At 46.6% G+C, this 22,107-nt stretch overlaps 1 protein-coding gene across 1 annotated transcript in view; it reads right to left on the bottom strand.

Annotated features, from left to right (window-relative positions):
* Window positions 1-339: 339 nt before the first annotated feature.
* LOC149371694 (uncharacterized) overlaps window positions 340-22,107 on the bottom strand; it is a 34,185-nt gene continuing 12,417 nt past the window's right edge. The window contains exons 5-9 of the mRNA XM_089565934.1: window positions 21,574-21,670; window positions 17,770-17,892; window positions 8,455-8,635; window positions 6,729-6,900; window positions 340-5,313 (exon numbers count right to left, since the gene is read on the bottom strand). Of these exons, the coding sequence (XP_089422060.1) occupies window positions 5,183-5,313; window positions 6,729-6,900; window positions 8,455-8,635; window positions 17,770-17,892; window positions 21,574-21,670 (704 nt within the window). The 3' untranslated portion in view covers window positions 340-5,182. The remainder of the gene's footprint in view (window positions 5,314-6,728; window positions 6,901-8,454; window positions 8,636-17,769; window positions 17,893-21,573; window positions 21,671-22,107) is intronic.

Here is a 22,107-nt window from a genome sequence, read left to right as displayed (position 1 = left end):
CAGACGACAAATTTTACTTGTTCTAGATTTGCAATAGTCTTGACAGCTGAATAAAATAAAAATTTCTCGCACGCTACCTTTTCCATACAAGTTATTTAAAATTCTCCCCAGCAACCCAGACCGTGCTGTGCCCATATGGTACATAGTACGGCGGAAGCAAAAGGGTTAAGAGCTCTGAAACTGTTGACATTAAAATTGTGCACCATTCACTTTGCTTACGTGGCTGCCATGGCTGCTTTGAGGAGCATTCCAAAAAATGAGGCAATGTACCATTGAATCAAAATTTGCTGCTTTTGTTCACATGGTGGAAGTGGCTACGATTCATGGTGATAGCAAAAAGACAACACACATTCATTTTATTAAACTTTATAAAGCCGCACATACTGAAGACATATCATGAGCTGCACAAAAGAAGCATCACGAAGGTAACTGGAAAAATGTATAAAATTCAACATACTATATAAAAGGATGCCTGTCACACTGATGTGCACATTAATCTGTCAGACACAGGTGTAAAACTTAACTGGTAGTACATCTTTGTAAACACTCAGAGTGTAGACGATGCCAGAGCAAGGGAGAATGACCAGCCTTCCTACCTTCAGCAACCACGGAATATGATGCTGACCGTCTGTGCATTTATGATGAAAGCTCAGTCAAGACTCACAGAATCTGGCACCGGAAGCATTCCAATGACAGTCATTCACGTGGCATCTCACCAGGAGTGCCGAATAAATATCTTTGCAGACAAAGTAAGACCTATTTGCTCAGCAAACAGGCAGTTACATGACAAGCATCAAGAACACAGAAAGAGAAAAAAAATGACGTGCATGAAAAAGACGTCTGGAATTTGCTGCATAAAAAGACGTCACCATTTCAAATGTCTTCTGGGAATGAGGTTCACAACTTGAATGAGGGACAAGCTACAGCCTGTGAAGTGCCTCCATAGAACTTGCATCACATCTGGTCTGCTTTTTTCTGTTACGCTTCATTCTGACATCTCTGAATTGCACAGGGCAGGTTATAAATGGCTGGCCAGCTCTTGTGATCAACTGTGCTGCTTGGCCAAGTGACTAATGTTCAACGGACAACAAATGAAAGAGCAGTTCCAGTAACTAGTAAATCTATCAGTAAACAATCTTGCACAATTAAAAAAAAAAATGTAGGCTTTAAAAAATTTTGCTGAAAGAAAATCTTAGTAGCATCATTTGTGTGCTCAATAAGTTTTTGAAAGCTTGTTGGTGGTATGGTACGTGAGATTCAACACTTAGAAGCTTCACCTAGGCTATGAGAGGCACCCTACGATTAATTCCACGATTAATCCACGATTAATTACGATTAATCCCACTAAATGCAGCTGCCACAGCCCAGACCTGATCCCTCATGTTCAGCATCTCAACACTTTAGCCACTGCAATGAATATTTTTCAAAGCTTAGCTTCGAAGAACCCCTAAGGAATGCAGAATCAAGCATAAAAATGCATGACGGAGAGGTGAATTGCATCAAACAATGCACATGTAAGGACCAGTTCAGCCAGAATTCAATCTTTGCTTGAAAGCAATGGAAGACTCTTCACTCCACCAACAGTCTTCCTCAGAGGCCCAAGGATGATGAGCACGCCGGGATGGCATATACAGCTGTATCAATGTTGAGTAGGCTCAGCAACATCAAGCTATACAGAGCCTGTGACAAGGTAGAATAACACCGCAGCACAGGGTGAAGGGAAGCATGAGCTGCTTGTTGCTGTGCCACGATGATGTCCACATTTCAGTGCAGAAAAACAGCACCGAACAAGTAACCCCACTGTTATACGAGTGGTGCTCGAAAACATAGCAATAAAAAAATGGTATGAAAGAAAAGAGTATTGTGGTTTTTCTTTAAGTGAGTCTTTACTAACTGCTGTGCTAAATGTGTGCAGCACAATAGTAAAATTTAAAAGTGCTTTGCCCACAACCATGCATGCTATTAAAATCATCCCACAGATCACACTAAAAAATGGCAACATTCCACTGTAGGTGGGAAGAAACCCAGCAATCAAAATGAGTCACTGAAGCAAGCAACCTCTTTGGGATAGTCCTGAGTGATAGCGGAGGTAGGAAGATAAAGTCGAGACAAGAAGTGCGCATTAATTGCCCACAACCACATTTAAAGGATTTGAATCGCATCAGTGAGATGCTAAAACTGTACTTGCACCCACTAAAAATGTTGCATGAATTACTTATGCTTTCCTACACCTTAAAAAGCAAAAACATGACAAAGCAAAGCTCATCCAATGCTTGCATGATTTCTCACCACTAATAAGCTCTGAGCATTGCATTTCATTTACAAACAAGGTGAAAGTAAAGAGACACCCAATCTGATAATAAGTCTCGAATCGCCCAAGGGAAAAACTGCCATAGCTCGTGTCACTACCACACCTGGAGTTGACAGTGTAAAATAATGAACGGTTTTTGTGATCTTGGGTATGGAAGAACCACAAAGGAACGTGCTAAAGTAAATTGGTGCAAGGCAAACAGAAATGCATGTGCATATATAATACTATACAAGAGCAAAGTGCTGTCACACAGGATAGACTTGTCTTTCCACTCCTCTAAAACTTGCATGCCAGTCCTGTCACCCATTAAAGGGACAGTGAGGAGAGCACTATTAATATTTTTTTTATAGCAAAATCCGATAGTTCGGCATGTCATGGCTTTGTTGCCACTTGGCCGGCAACGAAAGATGCGTTTATTTCTAAGAAATTTGGATTTGAAGTTGAAAAAGTTTTTCCCGCCGCTCTGATTCAAACTTGGGATTCTCCTATGACGACACAGGACTAAGTGACGTGAAACATGACGTGCACATGACGTAACGCAGACTCCGTGATTTCTGTCGGCCAGCAGTGCGGCCTAGCAGCAGTCGAAAAGAAAGCTACTGCCGGCCGCACGTTGAAGGCATCGATCGGCTATTGCGGCCGTCGCTACAGTCGCTTACGTTTGCACTGGCGTTTTGCCAGCGTTACGATGGATCTCGTTCTCGAAGTCGTCAACGAAGTTCTCGCAAATAGACACCTTTAGCATACCGTGTACCTTGTTACCGCAAGCGGAATACCGGGAGCCCGCCTAACGCCGGTGAGCCGGCGCTGATTGGTCCCGATGCTTCAGGCGCGCGTGTAGCTGCCGGGCACGTGGCGCCATCTGGCGACGTCAAGGAGATTTGCGCATGCATTGGCTGCGCCTCAGGGATTTGTGGCTTCTCGGGTCCTAGAGTTGCTGCTTTGTCCTATGACGTCATCACGCTTGTACTTGCGAGTTTGGCCTGTGGCGGCGATACCTGTATTTTGGTTCTTGCTCTTTTCTATGTTACAAGAGCTTTGTTGTCAGTATGAGTGGCGTTTTTGTAATCAGGAGCTGGTATTCTGTCGATACAAGCCAACTTCAATTTCTCCTCAGTGTCCCTTTAATTAATTTCAGTTGCTTCCTGGTGATTGTAACTGAAGACTACTCATACCCAGCCGCCCCCCACTTTTTTTTTTGTTTATAATGTCGATTGAGACCAAGGAAAGCGCTGAACAGTAAAGTAAATGCAGGCCAGGTTTGTCATAACTAGAATGCCTGCAATCCAAAAAGATTGTCTCATCAGTGAGTTGTGAATGAGTGTCTTCTCAATAGTGTGACTGTTCATCCAACTGTAGCGAATCTAGACTTAATAAAATGTTCACACTGAACATCACCATGCTGTTTGAAATTCCAGACAAAACGCAAAACGTGCACACATTTCCACAAAGCTCAGGCTATGCTGAGATTTCCATGCATGCAGCAGCTTGACATACAACAAAGCAGTTGCTATAAATATTGTGCTCAACAGTGCAGTTGTCTACCTTGTGCAAAGCAAAGGCTACTTTGTCCACTGCAAACAACGCATGTCAATGGGTGTACATTGAAAAATGTGCGCAACTACCAGCCCAGATGGTGGTTTGTACATACCGTCAGTCAGCTGAAGCTTTGACTGACACATTAAAAGACAATCAAGGCTCAGAATTTCTAACTGAACACAAGTCGCGAGTGTCTCAGTGCAAAGAAGAATGACTCAATAAAATTAAGTGCTCACACTTCACTCTAACGATCGCTCTAGATCTGTCACCGATACGAGGAGCTCAAAGCAACTTTCTCAAGAGCGGTACCCTTGCACATACTCTGCCTACTGAGCTTTAAAGGGACAGTGAGGAGAGCTCAATTGATATTTTTTTTTAAAGCAAAATCCGATAGTTCGGCATTTCATGGCTCTGTTGCCACTTGGCCGGCAGCGAAAGATGCATTTATTTCTAAGAAATTTGGATTCGAAGTTGAAAAAGTTTTTCCCGATGCTCTGATTCAAACTTGAGATTCTCTTATGACGACACAGGACTAAGTGACGTGAAACATGACGTGCACATGACGTAACACAGACTCCGTGATTTCTGGCGGCCAGCAGTGCGGCCTAGCAGCAGCCAAAAAAGAACGCTACCGCCGGCCGCACGTTGTAGGCATCTATCGGCTATTGCGGCCGTCGCTACCGTCGCTTCGTTTACGTTTGCACCGGCATTTTGCCAGCATTATGATGGCTCCCGTTCTCGAAGTCGTCAACGAAACTCTTGCAAATAGACACCTTTAGCATACCGTGTACCTTGTTACCGTTAGCGGAATACCGGGAGCCCGTCTACCGCCGGTGAGCAGGCGCTAATTGGTCCCGATGCTGCAGGCGCGCGCGTAGCTGCCAGGTACGTGGCGCCATCTGGCGATGTCAAAGAGATTTGCGCATACATTGGCTGCGCCTCAGTGATTCGTAGCTTCTCGTGTCCGAGTGTTGCTAGAACTATTGGTTCTAGCAACACTGTTTTGTCCTATGACGTCATCACGCTTGTACTTGCGAGTTTGGCCTGTGGCGGCGATACCTCTATTTTGGTTCTTGCTTTTTTCTACGTTACAAGAGCTTTGTTGTCAGTATGAGTGGCGTTTTTGTAATCAGGAGCTGGTATTCTGTCGATACAAGCCAACTTCAATTTCTCCTCAGTGTCCCTTTAACATCTTTTCTTTCAGAAGACGCTATCTTTTGTTCTCTCCAAAAAAGTTCCCTGAATGGAGATTTCAAAAACCGAGGTGGAGGGAAATAACTCGATGAAAACTCTTGTCTTCGTTGAGTTGGTCTCCTCATGGTGGAGATAAAGTTACTTGCTCGCAGCACAGGTTGTTTGCAAGAGCTCCAGTACTGCAGAGTTGATGACCTCGGGATGCCGACGAAACAAATAGTGACCTCCTTTCTTGAAAAGCATCACTTTTTTTGAGCCTGCCAGTGACCCTACAAAATAAAAGTATTTTTATGCATCAGCAAGCACTTTTAGGAGTAAAGACCAAAGCCTGGAAAATTTAGCTGAAAAGGTCAGATTGCTTGCGGCAAAGTTTGAGACTTGAAGGAGGACACATAAGCATGCAGCAACCACGAAATAACTAGTTCAGATCTCTCTCAGTCAATAACATGGGGCATGGCTTGCATGAATGATACAACACAACCAGAGTGGAACAGCCATGGCTACACAAGAGCTTCATTGTCAGCCTTTTGAATAAAATAAGTAATGCTCATCACACAGGTGCATATATATAAAGGCCCGTGCTTGAATAATTGTCATTACCATTGCACTAAATCATGAATGGCTTTGGCTCACATTTGGAGTGAGAAATTCACTGAAGTAATCTCACATGGATCATTTTATAGCTAAACGCATTCTACCATGCAAAGGTAAAGTAAAACGTCATTAATTCAAAGTCACTGGGGCCGCCAAACATATTCGAATTAACTGCACACAGCAAAAAAACAAGACCCAGGAAAAAAATGTTGTTGTAGGAACGCACTACCTACATTGGACAAACTTTGCGATTACCATATACTGCATCACATAAGTCTACCCTTCAACTCAAAGCCTTTGCTGGCCCCAAAAGAAGTTAAGTCCAAATACTACTCCAGTTCGTTTCTCCGCTACCGATGGCTCATTCGAGAAAGCGATAGCCAGCGCAAATGAACTAGGTAAATGGCGCGCAGTTTGAATTTTCTTTAGTGGAACCGATTTGCATACTAATTAACGACTTTATGTGATGCCCGGAGACCCGAGCGTTGTGCTGTAAACGAATTCTGGCACGGGGCGCGTACTACCCGCTGCTCGTCCAAAACTACCTCAGGCTGACCCCTGAATATTGCATGATTGTTTTTCCAGAGAAAGGTCGACTTGCACACGACTGAACTAATGTAATCGGCCCTAACCTAACCCTCTAACCTCAATACACCACTCAAAGAAACGGCTCAGACTGGCATTGGGCGCAGTCAACCCGTCGCGGGCACAAAGCAAAACGGGTCCCACTGTGAGGCAAGTGCAAGCGCCCATTTCGGTGTTCTGCTAGCCACACCACAGACTGGTTCTTAAGCTGTGAGTATTTGAGCTGGGGCACTTCGCATATCAAGCATCGGCATTGCTATGTGGTGCTGTCCCGCGGCACCGGTTCGCAGCGAAATCTGGATTGGGAATTACCATGTAGCACCCTCAGATCTCCAAATTTGCCAGGCTGATGCAGGCTGCCACTTGGAATTATCCAGTCAAATTTGCATGAGAAATTACGGGACCGCAGAAATTCTTCAGATTATCTGGGATTTCAAATTACTGCCTGAGTTCAAATAACCGAGGTTTCACTGTAATTTGTTCTCGTGAATCATGTATGGCTTACCTTTACGGACCAATTTCCCATCAGCATCGTAGAGCCAAAAGTCCTCATTGCGAGTTCCAATCAAGTCGACCATGTTGAAAATGACTTCAGGGTTGATGGCTCGGTCATTCTCACTGAACGCTATCAGCAAGGGAACTCCACTGTCTGCAACCTGTTTTATCTTATCTCCCGCCTGCATAGAGACACAGTTCACTTAACTGCTAATCGAGATCAGGCCACATGTTCCAGACACAGCTTTGAATGCATGCATTACCTTTCATAGCCTGTTCACAACCCAACTTTCAGAACCCCTAAAGTATGACGTATTTTTATGTAAGCTTGCAGACAAAAGTAAAAAAGAAGATAATATTAGAAAAAACAAACAATTTTAGCGGCATCTTTGGATACACTCTGAAATGAATATGTGCAGCCAAAATCTGAGCATGTGAATTATACTGAACACCGTTAAATCTTAAGTAATGCACCCTAGATGCAAAGAAATGAGATTTATTTGCCAAAAGTCACATTTTGTAAACATATAACTGGGGTGTAGATGAAATGCAACAGTTTTCATAGGATCGTCAGCAGATCCTGACTACAACTTACTTTCAGCCTTATGCAGGTTTTGGCTCACAAAAAGGTGTGCCCGTCTTTTTTCCCTTTTTTTCTAAAGAGTGAGCCATTTTATTCATATATGTTTGAGATAAAGGGAAAAAAAATCACAGCATGTGCTTAATATCAGAATGGAGATTTAACAGTGAAGAAGCTCTTTTAAAAGGGCTCTTGTGCTAATACTTAGAACAAATAATAAAGCTTGTTTTGTTCTGAAATCTGCTCCCTCATTTCATCGCACAATTCTCCATTATGCCGAGATATGCGATTTCGTTATAAATCATAATGTGTGCCATGTTGAATACACTATGCAAAATCAGTTAACAATAAGCGAAGAATGCACTAAGTTTTTGCAACATCAAGTCCTAAAGGAATTTAGACACCGAATTTTTGCTTGGGTGTTTTCTTCTTTCAAATGATGCGTTAAGACACTAAAATACATGGATCACCCCCCATGCATTCCCCTACAACAGCTAAATAATTTATAACTGAATTTCTTCTTGATGCTTTCTCGGTTTTAGTTTCAAAACTGAATGAAGCCTGCAATATGTAACGAATGTTCAGGTCATGTGAGGCTTGACAAAAACTGCAATATAATCACTGATACAGTTTGAATTCACAATAATGCTTAAGCTAGCCTGCTGCAAGAGCTGGAATAACAAAAAACAATGTATCAGCAGTTATTTTAGGAATTTTTTTTTCATGCCTCACATGACCTAAACACTCCTTACACATCACAGCAATTGTTCAGTGATGAAACCAAAACAGCATGAGAGAAGAAATTCAATTATAAATTATTTAGTGCTCGTAGAAAGGTACCACAGGTTGGTCTATGTATTCTAACGTCTTATGTATTACAGAAAAGAAAAGATGCAAAAAAAAAATTGACAGACGATTACAACAGACAGAGATTTGAGCGCAGCTCTCTGCACGAACACAACGTGCCACCCTCCGGGATCTTCCTGCCATCTTAGAGGTCGCTCTGCTACTCGGACAACCAGTTAATGTAGGAATGGCCACCCAAGAGCTGCGCTCTAAAATAAGGTGTCAACAGTCCATAAGCTGGCACTCTCACTGTGAACTCCACTAAACATCGAGATCAAAACTGACCCCACAAGTCAACCAATGAGTGTACCTCTTCGTAGTCAGAGAAGATCATGGTCTGCAGTGACATGATGGCGTCCTCGATATTGGGCTTGATGGGGTTCCGTGTGTACTTCATGATTGCAATGCCCAGATGCCGCATGAAGCCTTGGTACCGGGGGTTGGTGTAATGCACGGCGAAGGCTCGCATTAGAGGTAGGGGCCTGATTGCCCTGCAGCAGGGAAAGAAAGAGAGCATGAGCTCTTCTCGACTCAGCCAGCCAAGTCAGACCATGAAAGGCATTTACCGTATTTACTCGTTTAATGAACGCACTTTTTTTCCCACAAAATCTCAGAAAATACGGGGGGGGGGGGGGGGGAACATTCATTATGCCGGGAAAATATTTGACAAAACTTTAAATGGCAAAAATGAAATAGAAGCAGGCTGGTGGAATAAATACTTCATCCTTCCTCTAGAGGATTTTCTTCAGCAAGGTATGGTATGGTGTATTGGGTTTAATACCCCACAGCGACGAAGGCTATGAGGAACACCGTAGTGGAGGGTTCCTGAATAATTACGACCACCTGGGGTTTTTCAAACATGCATTAACATTGCACATTACATGGGTGCCTTGTCTCCATCCAAACGTGGCTGCCATGGCTGAGATCGAACCAAAGTGCTCGGGCTCAGCAGTCTGCCATCCTAACCACTGAGCCACAGCGGCAGGATGTACTCTTCAGCATGGTACCCATGCTCAAGAACATGGCCAACAATGCACATGTACACGCATAGGAGCCCATAATTCTGTCCAAAGAGAGCACAACTAGACTTTCCTCTAGGACTAGGAGATCGAATGGCCATGGCACACCTCGGAGCATTAAAGGCAAAATGTAACCGCAACAAGTTGCCACAGTATGGCACGTTGAGCTGACAAATGTTTTGTAGATAAGGTGGTGAAAATGTTTCATTGCAAATACAAATACCTTTATTTCAACATCTCAGATGTTAGGAGTGTACCCAAGAAGCCTATGACTGGCCTGACAGAGGGATACGCCCCTATAAACCTAAAAAGCAACAGCAATGAGCACGGATGGAATACGATCAACAACAAAGGAACCATTTCACACAGCCAGAGATGTCCCTGCAATTACTGACAAGGCATGACGTCTATGCGAGAGGGACTGACGTGGTCGAGGTCCCTAGTCCCGGAGTTTGTTGGCTGATGCTGCCGCCCTTACTTGGTCGAGGAGCCGGACTTGGTCTTCGAGCTGCGAGCTGGCAGAGCCACTTCCCACACCTCGGTTGTTGGCTCACAAAGGTGCACTAATTCAGGATTGGCTTGAAAGGCCCAGTCTACATAATACAGCTTGGAGATCTCGTCATAGATGTGACATTCCCGACCAAAGGAGTCCAGGTCCACGGCATGTAACTTGGACAGATATGGGAATGTAGGCGTCCGACGTATACTTCCTGTGTTTTGTCGAGGCCCTTTGCCGAAGGTAGATATTTCTGGCACATACTTTATAGAGTCGTGATATATCACTGATAGCCGGGTACCCACATCAGGTGTTTGATTGTAGGCGCTGGGTGTTGTAGAGGATGCATGCCGCAAGTAGGGTGATCCTCCCTGCGTGGAATTCCAGTAGGCTGCCTGAGATACTGCAAGGATGTTTGGGGGGGTCACATTTGTTCGCTTTGCGAGCAGATGTGGTTACAGTTCATTCTCCAGTTCCTCACACGGTATTCTTATTGGCGGTTAGTCCCGTTGGATGAGATATAATACAGTCAATCCCGGATATATAGAACCCGGATATATCGAATTATTGCCTATATCGAACAGATTTAGAATCCCCTTGGGAATCTCATGCAAAAGTATAGGAAATTTGTTTACGTTTATCGAACTCCTGTGCACCCTATATTTGATATATCGAACTCCGTGCCATGCCGAGCCCCCGCAAGTGCGCTTCTCCCAGTAAGCGCCAACCTGGAAGTGGGCTTCTTCCACTAGCGCGCGCTCCTGCAAATGGGCTTCTCCTAATAAGAGTTCACGAGGCGCTGGCCTTGGACAGCTGCGCTCTTAGTCACTGATGGGAACTTTGTGGGGGGTGTGAAAGGAAATGGGAATGGCCATAAGGAGCTGGGAAGAGGGAAACCCTGCTGGCCGCAGGCCCGCAGACACCTAATTTCTGATGCTCACATCGTGGCTGACATCATCGATACCGAGGAAGCGGACCCGAGCAGTGACGAAGATTGTGCGAAGAGGCCCAGCCGCCATGCACTGCGGCTGAACTTGCATCCGCATTCAGCGTCATTCGTCGCTGTTGTGGCGCAATGGAGGGCACTGGACTTTCTCATTTGGATACTATCAACAAGCTTGAGGACAGCTTAATGAACTGCATGGTGCAGAGGAAGAGGCAAGCAAAGCTCACTGACTTTTTTCTTGCGAAATAAAGCGCGCTGATCGTGGAGTTGTGCTTTCGTTTTTGTGGACTTGAGAGGAGTAAATCGGTAAGTTCCCACTTGCTACGATCTGGGAAATTGTCCGAGATTTGCGCAGTTTTAAAATAAGCGTCTAATAGGCATATTTTATATTTCGAATTATTGATATATCGAACTTTTTCGCGATCCCCTTCGAGTTCGATATATCCGGGATCGACTGTAGTAGGTTGACATTCTACAAATGGGGCTTTGTACTATTGTGTAGTTTTTCCAGCATTCAAAAAAGGGCACCTTTTATATTATTAGCTTTTTTCCCCGGCTAGCATTCACTACCTTATAAGCAGGCTGCACACTAAAAGCAAAGAGTGCGTTCATTATGCGGGTGTGTTCATTAAATGATTATAAATATGGTAGTCCTGCAAGCCATAGCACCCACCACACTGTCAGCTTAGGGGTGAATAGAGCTCACAAGTCAAAGGGAGTTCTCGCATAGCAGATGGTTTTTACTGCAGTCAGGCACAGTAAAACCTCGTTGATATGTTCCCGGCTCATACGTTCAAAATCCCATAGAGTTGCACTATATTTCACACAGTTAATACGCTCCCGGATAAAAGCTTTCCCGGCTCCTATGTTTAAAATTTCAACAGACAGTGGTCGTATAATATGTACAGTAAGAGCATGCTGTGACGCACGTGTACTGGGGACGATGTCGGAACGACTTTTTGCTGGCTGGTCTTGCTAGGGCGACGTTAGAGCTGCCGTACTTTGATGCTCAGTAGGAAGATACAGTTTCTGGCCAGTTGGTCGGATGTACTCAAGGGAAGGTAGTAGTATGGACAGAAGGTAAGAGAGAAGGGTTCAAATGAAAAAGAATGCCATTTGTCCGTTTGGGTCCTTGTTCACTGCATCGTGTCCATCCTGCTATCTTTCTTTCAGTGACACCATGCGACCACTTACTGTGCTTCTCGCCTGTGAACAGAGGAATGTGCCGGGACACATGACACTGAACATGAGTGTGCATCGCAGGCGCCATTACTATTTCTGCAGGCGGATAAAAGGTAACTTTTAAATATGGTAGCGGTTGCGGTAATTTGCAAGATCAGCTCCTTCCACATAATGCGTGCTGTATAATCGAGAGGTGAATCCCCCTCGGAGGACCGCCCTCCAACCAATGGCATAGGTCTACTGCCAAGACGTCGCAATCAACCGCATCGCACTTGCAAGTAGCACTAGGAGCGCGCCCACTCCAAGTGCATCTGCTAACGCAAATAGTCCCTTAAAGACACCGCTATCCCCAGGAAGAATAAATATTTGGTGACCACGTTATCTGCCCGCTAGTTCAACACGAAAAGAAAAACTAATGCAAGTGTGAACAAATGCACGGCATTGCAACAGTTCAGCATACAGCAACCAGCCACAGGGTATGGCATAGTAAAAAAAAATACATGTTCTCGGCTGGTAAAGTTGTTAGCTGTCATGCATTTATTGCATGCAGTTATTGGCACCCGACGGAGGACAGAAAAACCGAGGAGGGCGAGTGACTGCTTCGAGGAGCGCACTTTTGCAGTATTGTCTCCCTCGACGTCCTGATTCTTTGCTTCTGCTTGCCAGTTTCGGGGAAGGTTGGCATTGAGCAGCTTGCTTCAAGTATTCATTGGAATAAGGCCGATCACTTGCATGATGCTCGAAGTAGCGAATTAGCTTCGTGGAGCGGCGTTTTCATTGCGCCTCTCCGGCACACACTAAGGCCGCTGTCAAAGACCCTACGTGCAAACCACAGAGTTGGCAAGGTGAGCTGCATATTGATGCGCAATACTCTTCGCTTGAAGAGGGCATCGAATTGTGGGCTCAAGATGCGATACCACATTCTACTGATGTCTATGCGGAGACAAATTAAAATGCTCCTGCTTGCACTGCCGGTAAGCTTTTGGTATATGTGGTACTGTGGGGCGAGAAAAGTTGGCACACTGTGTGCCGACGCTAATGCCAGTGCGAGGGCTTGTTTTGTATGATTAGAATGGCGCATATTCACCGGAAAGGTGCTGCGAAGTGCTTGCATTAAATATCTCTGACCACACGAGTGAGTGCTCTGAATGTAGCGCATACATCTCAGCTTTTATACCGAGGGGCAGTCCTACAGCTTCTTGTGCCAAGTTTTCTAACATGCTGCATTTTTTTTCTGTGGCACAACTCTGAAGGGCACCATTAAGGGCGCATACCTTCTACAGTGTTTGTGGTGCAAAATCGTGGTTTGAGCTAGTTGGTACACCTTCACAACTTCACCAGCGCTGCGACGACGAACAAAGACAGAGAAGGAAGGACAGGGACAAGCGCTTGTCCCTGTCCTTCCTTCTCTGTCTTTGTTCCTCGTCGCAGCGCTGGTGAAGTTGTGAAGTGTTTGTGGTATGTCCCAGATAAGACCTAAAAGCATAATACGCACATGCAAGCTTCATAGCTGTTTCTCAAACTTCTGTGACAAGGAAGGCCTCGTGATGCCACTGCTTAGCACAAGACTGACGATTTCGTTCCTGGAATTCAGTCACACACTGGGGATACTTTTGAGCAGCATTGTTTGGTGAAAACTTGACCTTTTTTTTTACTGGCTTCCAGAGTTTGTTTTATCAAAAGTATGTGGAATGGTCTTCATCCACTCATAATTTCTTTATACATTAGAGTAATGCACCAACAATGTGTTAATCAAAAATTTTTATGCGGGCTCTCACGGCCAACCAATACGCAGCCAGTGAACCCACCGAGTGGCAACACACAGTGAAAGCTGTGACCAGCACAGATGTCTACGATAGCACAGTGCCAGTTGTGAAAGCTCATCACTTGCTGTCCATGCATACTTTAGCCTGAAATATGTACACCCCTGAAGTATGTACAAGTTTGCGGGGATACAGTGGCGGCAACTGACAAAGCACAGGGTTAATTGGAGAGACATGGGAGAGGCCTTTGCCCTGCAGTGGGTGTAGTCAGGCTGATTATGATGATGATGATGATGATGTACCGTATTTACTCGCATAATAGGCGCACTCGCATAATAGGCGCACCCCTAGTTTGGTCGCGAAAAATCAGATTTTTTTATTTCCGCGCATAATAGGCGCACCCCGAACTTTGCACTGTGATCAATACTGTATTTACACGATTTCACGCCGACGCCTCGCCGCCCCCCGCCCCCCAATCTTTATTTTAACAGTTTTTGCTGAACTGACTACTAGTCCTCACTAGCGCTGCTGCCGTCGCAGCTGCTGCGGACCCACAGCACGTACGACATCGCGTAGAACAGCCGCACGCAGTTTTCAGGGATGCTCACTTTAAACGTCTGTTCGGAAAGCTTCATCTCCAGCCGGAAACGTTCCCGACTTAGGCCCGCGAAAACCTCAGCACTTGGAGTCGCGTACTAAAAATTTAGGCACGGAACAGTCGCAACTGCCGCACTTATCGGCCACGTCGTATTTTCCGACCTGCCGCACGCTAGCCGTGTTCGAGAGCAAACTCCCAGCCGTGTAGCTGTTAAGGTGCTTGGCCGTCGAGCTAAAACAGCAACGCTCCGCGGCAAAGCCATAAACCCATAAACCACGATGAACTATCGCGCTACCGCAGATGCCGGCACTTGACAGCAACAAAAAAACAAAACAAAACAAAAAACGAGCTGGAGATGCTGATGGCGATATAGATAGCGAAAGCTCGCGGCGGAGGAAAACGTTGATGATGACCTTGGCCTTGGGCGCCCTCCGTGGGCGACGTCTGGAAGCTCCTGTGCGCGTGTGTGGCCTCCGCGATCGAGCGCCCGTTGCGCGCAGCCGGAGCCGATCGCGGAGGCCTCGGCGGATGCATTTCGAAGGCGATTCCCGCGTGGGTCGTGGAAAGTTTCGGTGCGGCCCTTACACGGATCTTTTTTTTATTATTATTTTCTTCGGGAAAACGGGGTGCGGCCCGTACACGAGTGCGTTTATGCGGTATGTTCAATTTTGCGCTTCGAAAAATTTCCGGAAATTTTACCCCGCGTAATAGGCGCACCCCGAACTTTGAGCCGGATTTTCTGGAAAAAAAGTGCGCCTATTATGCGAGTAAATACGGTACACCCCTCCATCAAGCCTTCAGTGCAGAGGGTCTGCTTTTAAGGCACCAATAAAGGCGCTTTTGGTCTTTAAGGTTGAAGTGGACACTCAACATGAGACTCAACACGAGAATCAAAAGTAGACAGAGTGGCCAGACTTTTGATCCCAACAACACATCAATGCGGTCTACATGCATCCTGTTCACAGTACAAAACTTGTTACCACTGTAAAAACTTCAGGACGTGCTGCTGTAGGTGAAGGCAAAAATAAAGCCCGTCTTGTGGAAAGCTGATCTATGATATGCGAGGAATACAAATGAGTGTAGCAGTCATAAAAAGGTATATATCCAGCATGCTTAGCTTAATCATCACCCAAGTTTGTTCACTGACCATGCTGACCCAGAGGCGAGGACATTCGGTCACTGTGTATGGGGTGCAGATCTGATCCCAACCATACTTCAGTCGCAGTGAAATCATCCCAGTATTATGGCGCCTGACAAAGACCTGGGGTGATTGATACCAATTTACCTTCCACTACACCTCTCGCAGCTGCCTTCAGAATATGGCAGGTGCTCAATAATGACCACTAGTTATACATTTCATGCACGAGACAAGAAACGCTACTGGTGCCACGCTGACTCAGAGGAACATAACAGAGTTAATTCATTCTCTAGCACGTTATCCACAGCACTTATCAAAACAATGTATAGACAACAATGTTTAATGTCTCACACATGCAAATGATGTGCGACAGCCACGTTTGCTTTGCCATAGGGAATCTGGATCACTTGAAGATTGCAGCTGAAGACAGAATTTACAAGAACTGACTGAAGGTTCCGAAAGCGCGTTCATTCAAATACAAGATCAAAGTACTTCATGATGCGCGCAGAAAATATGAGGTGCACACTGACGAAAGAAGGAACACCGAGCTGATACAAAGAATTTACAATTTATGTTTTGTTCACCGACATTGGGTAAAAAGACACAGCTTCTACCAAAATACAGCAGAAAAAAAAAGAAAACAAAAACAAGCATACACATTTAAGAGTGCACTATCTGAGGTTCTTTCTTTTTTCTGATATAAACTATACACATCATACCTCTGAAATCACAGTTTTACTTCGTAGCCTGCGCTATGTGTCATCTTTCGTTCCTGCTTCACTGTGCATCTGGGGTCTCGCTGTATTCTTCATCATGCTTCTGAACCAACTATTCGGCTTTAATGCAACGCACAGTAGTGCTTTTAAACTGAGTCCACTTCCTGAAGAGTTGTAGATGGCTACCCTAACACTCTGCAACACTACTTTGAGAACATTATGATTTTTTAGTGGAGAAATGTCAAATGTGCACATGAATTTCATTCTCTACTTTACATTCATGGATCCCCGGGAGTCCTCGTACCCCTCCTGGAACAGAGGTGCAGCAGTTAAGCAATGCGCCACTGTGGACCTGTGATGGCAGGTGCTCACAGCGGTGGGCCTTGCACGGCCCAGGTTGCTCTTCCCGAGCAAACAATCATTAATATAACTGCCGCCGACCAGAAAATTAGGTGGGCGGATGAGATTAAGAAATTTGCGGGAATATGGTGGCCGCGGCTGGCGCAGGACAGGGTTAATTGGAGAGACATGGGAGAGGCCTTTGCCCTGCAGTGGGCGTAGTCAGGCTGATGATGATGATGATGATGACCATGGTGGGCAGTTTGCTGACCAGGCTGTGATGACGCCACAAGGTCACTTGACCTAGGTGGCCATCTGCCTCTTGTTGCTCTCTGGGGACCACCCACCGGAGCCATGCCAGTGATTTTTTGCTCCCAGTGCTGACAACGAATTTTCTGGAGAACAGGCCTTTAACGCTCTCACTTTAAATTATTTCTTTGCTAAGCAAGAATGAATTTAGACCTTCATGCATGAGTTCTCTGAGCAAGGTTTTTAATGTCAGGTTTGGTTTGGTTTACGGGGGTTTAATGCCCCAAAGCAACCCTGGCTATGAGAGATGCCATAGTGACGTGCTCTGGAAATTATGCCATAGTGAAGTGCTCTGGAAATTTCGACCACCTGGGGTTCTTTAATGTGCACTGACACTGCACAGGAAATGGGCCTCTAGAATTTTGCCTCCATCGAAATTCGACGCCGCAACTGGGGTCACACCTGCGTCCTTTGGGTCAGCAACCAATCACCATAACCATTGAGCTACCAAATCGTCCAACGAAATTAAAAACAGGCGAAATTTATCGTCCATCCAGTTTGTCAGAGGCAAAATAAGACGAAGCGAAAGCCCTGTACCCAATTTATAGCCAGTTCACGTGCCAAAAAATTCAGCAACACAGACGAGCTCACTCCGAAGCGAGAGGCTCCGCTTTAGAGTGTGCTGCCATGTTGGCTGTAATCTCTTTGTGGTTCTTAAGCACCTGCTATGGAGCGTACCTCATGTACGTAATGTCCCGTAGCGTTCACTGCATCCGAGCCAACACATCTGCTTTTGGCATTTCGACCAATCAGGTGTGGCCGCTGTGGCCGATTGTGATGATTTCGATTATGACAAAGTCTGAATATGGACCTAGGCTACTCCCCACAACGTGGAAGTGCTGCCTTAAGCGCAATTCACACTTGAAAATAAAGTCTAAATTCAGTTGAAATTAATGACAGGAACGACTCCGCAATTATACAGGGAATGCTAACACTAATGTCGCAATTCAGGTCAAGTAGCTACTTCAAACATGACTGGATTTGGGGCATTTTTTGTTTCATCCAAGCTCTGTACGCTTTATCAAATAGGCTATACGACTCTATACGCTCAGGTGTGTAGAATGTGCACCTTGGCTATGCAGCATGCTGAAATGTCATGTAGCGGCGACTGACACGTACCTGACCAGCTGATGTCCTGCTGGTGCCAGCAGGGCCACAGCATTCACCTGGGGCATACCTGGCCTTGTCATGACGTTCAGGGTTGGGTAGATGGCACTGCTATGAGCCACCAGCATGTCAATCCTGTGAGTAAGTAATTGACATGAAAGCATTCGATTCACAGCGAAAACACAGGCTTTTTTTTTTTTTTTGGCAAAGACTGTTTTCATTGATTTTACATGCTTGAATGACTAAACTGAAGCACCCGCATCATGATTGATTCAATTTTCTGTCTTTTTTTTTTAGCGGACACACAAGAGATGGTTTTGCTTGGGTCAGGACCACCCAATTAGTGCTGCATAGAAGACAACAGTGAGTGGGCAGTGGCGTGCACTAGGCAGTGCTGCGTAGAAGATGACGATGAGGAGCGCTCGCGCTAGCCACATACATGCAAGCGACAATTTTGCTAGGCTCTGAACATACGAATAAGAGCTTTCACTCTAAAAACGCAGCCGCTCGAAATTTCTGTCACTACTTTTTGACGACAGCAAATACTATAGCTTTTTTACAACTCAATTATGAAGTAACCAAGTGTTTTGGCAATCTGAAAAGTTAGCCGCAAAGTAACCCACTGAAAACTGTCACCTGAGGATTAAGATTGGTTTTAGACAGTTCCCACCGGAAACCTGCCGGTCACAACTAGGAACCAACTAGTCCCCCTTGTGGAGACGCCTTCGTCCCCTGCGTTCACTTTCCCGCATTTCACCCCCTACTGTAGTTAGCTCCTCCGCAAAGCACTCCCTTTAGTTTGGTTACTCTAGCTAACAGGGGAGGGCGCTCGCGTCGCAGCGACAGCAGCGCCACGGATGGCGTGTTTTGCCGCTCGCGCGCGGGGGAAGGCTAGCTCTCTTCTCCCTGGGATCGGGAAGCGACCGGACGTTTCGCTCGCAGCTCCGCTCTTCGTCGACGGGCGCTCTTGGTCGGAACTGGCTCCCGCCGAGCCCGTCCCGCTCGGCCTCGGAGTTTATCCCTTTGCCCTACCGTGGGCGAACGCTCGCTCGTAGCCGTGCTGGTGAGTCGGACATCCTAGATTCCTCAGTGTATTTTGTTGCTAGCTGGCGTTATTGTTCTTATAGCAATAAATGCCTTGTTTGTGTCAGCCAGTGTGTCGTTCCTTTGTTCCCGCAGAGCAAGGCCCGCCGTGGTCGGCGTGCGCTCAGTAGCGCTCGCGATCACGGGGTGGGGTCTGCGCGGCTTTGAATCATGTCAGCCGCGCTTAAGCGGGGAGAACGTATTTATCTCCCCGATTTAAACCCCACATCTGGCAGCCCAACGTGGGGCCTGCTCTTGGAACATTGGACGACTGTCAGTTCGGTTCGAGGAACGCTCTTTGTCCGTACTTGACAAGTGGTAGGCCTAGTGTGAATTTTGATCGCTAGGACCTGCGGCATGCTTTCTTGAGTGCGAGGTGTATTGCGCTGCAGCATGTTTGAACTTTTCGACCTGCTCAGCATGTTTTTTTTTTGTGAAGTTTTCTTCCTGGAGTTTCTTCAAGAACCACTTGGTCCGCATCGAGGGAGCGTGAGGCCTAGCGCCCGCGGAGTTGCCGAGCCCGAAGCGAGTGAGTACGGAAGCCGCGTGGGTGGTCCGAGTTTTCTGTATATATTTTCTCGCTGTCTCTTTTTCGACTCTGGGAGTCGCGGCTCCGAGAGCCGGGTGGCCTGGGGCCACGGGTGCCACTACGAGCTCGCTGGTATTGCAGCTCGGCACCGGGCGTTCCGACACCGTCCGATGCGGTGGGCGCCAATCGCTCAGAAGCTGCTTTGTGCAGTGAGTGGGGAGGACCACCCCACAAAGCCGATGTCTCCTCGCGGCTGCGCGCACGAAACCCGTTTCGGGTCTTTCTTTTGTTGGGGGTCGTTGACCGTCACTATGGTAGTGAGGCCTAAGGCTATTCATAGCTGCCTGCACCTTGTCAAAAGTGACATGACCACCGGACCGTGGTGTTGAGAGGGGGCGCACTTTGCTGGCCGCCCGTTTTTTTAACCTCGCATGAACTGAGCATTCTCGCTCAACTCAAGAAAGGGCTTTGTTCACTCGAACTTTGCGTTGCACAGCCGCCCGACACGTTTTGCTAGCGAGTTGAGCATTGAGCCACCAGGCCCTTGTGTACGCCGTTTCCCCTCCCGTGACCTACTTTAAAGGCATGCGGAGTGTGTTTTGGCAATCTTTAAGATCCAGCTGAGCCACTGCGGCTTGCTGTCCTGTGCACATCGTCTCGCTGCCGCCTGCTGCGACGGAGCGGCCTGTATCTTGTTCACCGCATCCATCCGGGCCAGCTGTGGCGAGACCAGACAGCAGCCACCTCTGGCTGCTGTTGCCCTGGCGACTACTGCGGAATCTTGGCCTGCAGTGGTCAACCGGCCCTCCTCTTCGCGGGCCTGCGGGCACTTAGTCCGCGGGCCATGCGAGACGTCTCAGCGGAGACCTTCACGCCGCCTTCGGAATACCGCGGAAGACTGCGTGCACGCTGTCGGCGTGACCTCCGCTGCAAGACCTGCCTCAAGTGCATGAAGACCAGGAGACTCCTCCATAGCATGTAACTTGCAGGCGTGTGGGTCTATTTAAGGTTGGGGGGATGTGGGGACGCCTTTGTCCCCTGCGTTCACTTTCCCGCATTGCACCCCCTACTGTAGTTAGCTCCTCCGCAAAGCACTCCCTTTAGTTTGGTTACTCTAGCTAACAGGGGAGGGCGCTCGCGTCGCAGCGACAGCAGCACCACGGATGGCGTGTTTTGCCGCTCGCGCGCGGGGGAAGGCTAGCTCTCTTCTCCCTGGGATCGGGAAGCGACCGGACGTTTCGCTCGCAGCTCCGCTCTTCGTCGACGGGCGCTCTTGGTCGGAAATGGCTCCCGCCGAGCCCGTCCCGCTCGGCCTTGGAGTTTATCCCTTTGCCCTACCGTGGGCGAACGTTCGCTCGTAGCCGTGCTGGTGAGTCGGACATCCTAGATTCCTCAGTGTATTTTGTTGCTAGCTGGCGTTATTGTTCTTATAGCAATAAATGCCTTGTTTGTGTCAGCCAGTGTGTCGTTCCTTTGTTCCCGCAGAGCAAGGCCCGCCGTGGTCGGCGTGCGCTGAGTAGCGCTCGCGATCACGGGGTGGGGTCTGCGCGGCTTTGAATCATGTCAGCCGCGCTTAAGCGGGGAGAACGTATTTATCTCCCCGATTTAAACCCCACACCCTTGAGCAACAAAGAGTAAGCTGCTGATTCCAGCTTGGAGTCAAATAGAAGCTAACTGTGTAGGAAGCAACCAGCCGAGAATATTATTTTCAAAGCTCCGCTGCGGGATTAGGAACAGGTATGTAGCGCAGAGCTTGTACCACCGTTAGAAACGTTGCTTATCACTCATTCAAATGGGCGTGTTCAATTCCACTGAGCTTGCGATGAGATGTACCCACAGTGTGACAAAGCAATTTAAAATCTTACAAATGGCCAGGGTGCCCACTGGCTGGAAAAGCACAACTTGGGCCATGGTTGGTGCAACACCTGCAAGTGACCTTCCAAATCCTACTTCACACCAGCTCACCTTTACTTATCATTGATATGCTCAACCAATGAAGACTATATATCGGTGTTGGTTATATTCTGCGCATTTCTTTATTACCTGATTGATAGTGTGAATATGATCAATTGTGGAACATCCCTTATGAAAGCCTGCCTGATCATTTGGTTGATTGAAGTTTAAGGTTGCCCTGACTCTATTAGCGATTACCTTAGTAAACACCTTGTAAATACTTCACAAATTACAATAAAATAATTGGTTACTTGCTGACGTTGATGGCCTTGAGAAAGTCTGTCAGCAAGTGCGTCTTCTCTTCTGCTGAATGCCAAAATGTTCCCATTTCGTAGCTGAGGCGTAAGTCTGAAAAAAAAACACAGCAAAGAAAAAGTGGCAGCATAAGGTTGGTCCATCAATAAAAGCACGCAAGTAAAGGAAACCCTTTAGAAAAATTTACCTATGCATATTCAGGCAAAGGGAGGAATGTTTAGAGCACGAAAACACCTGGGGCTAGACTATATTTGCTCTACTATTTATAGCAATATTATGCATAAAATTAGCAGCACAACACACGGGAGAGAGAAAAAGAACACTGAACTATCACTGTCAGTGACGCTCACTATCTAGTATTGGTATTAGTGTCACTAAGAGTGCTGACACCATCAGTTGAAAGAATTTATTGCAGGAACAGTAATATAAACCACAGAGCCATGCACACAGTATAAAAAATATGTAAAAACTTAAAAACCAAGCAGCAAGGTACTCTGCATTCCCAGCCATCAAGAAATCTAATCTTTTCT

This window comes from Amblyomma mixtum, chromosome 1, assembly GCF_055824585.1.
Source record: "Amblyomma mixtum isolate Tamu chromosome 1, ASM5582458v1, whole genome shotgun sequence".
NCBI lineage: Eukaryota > Metazoa > Arthropoda > Arachnida > Ixodida > Ixodidae > Amblyomma > Amblyomma mixtum.
This window is presented reverse-complemented; position numbering and strand designations above follow the sequence as displayed.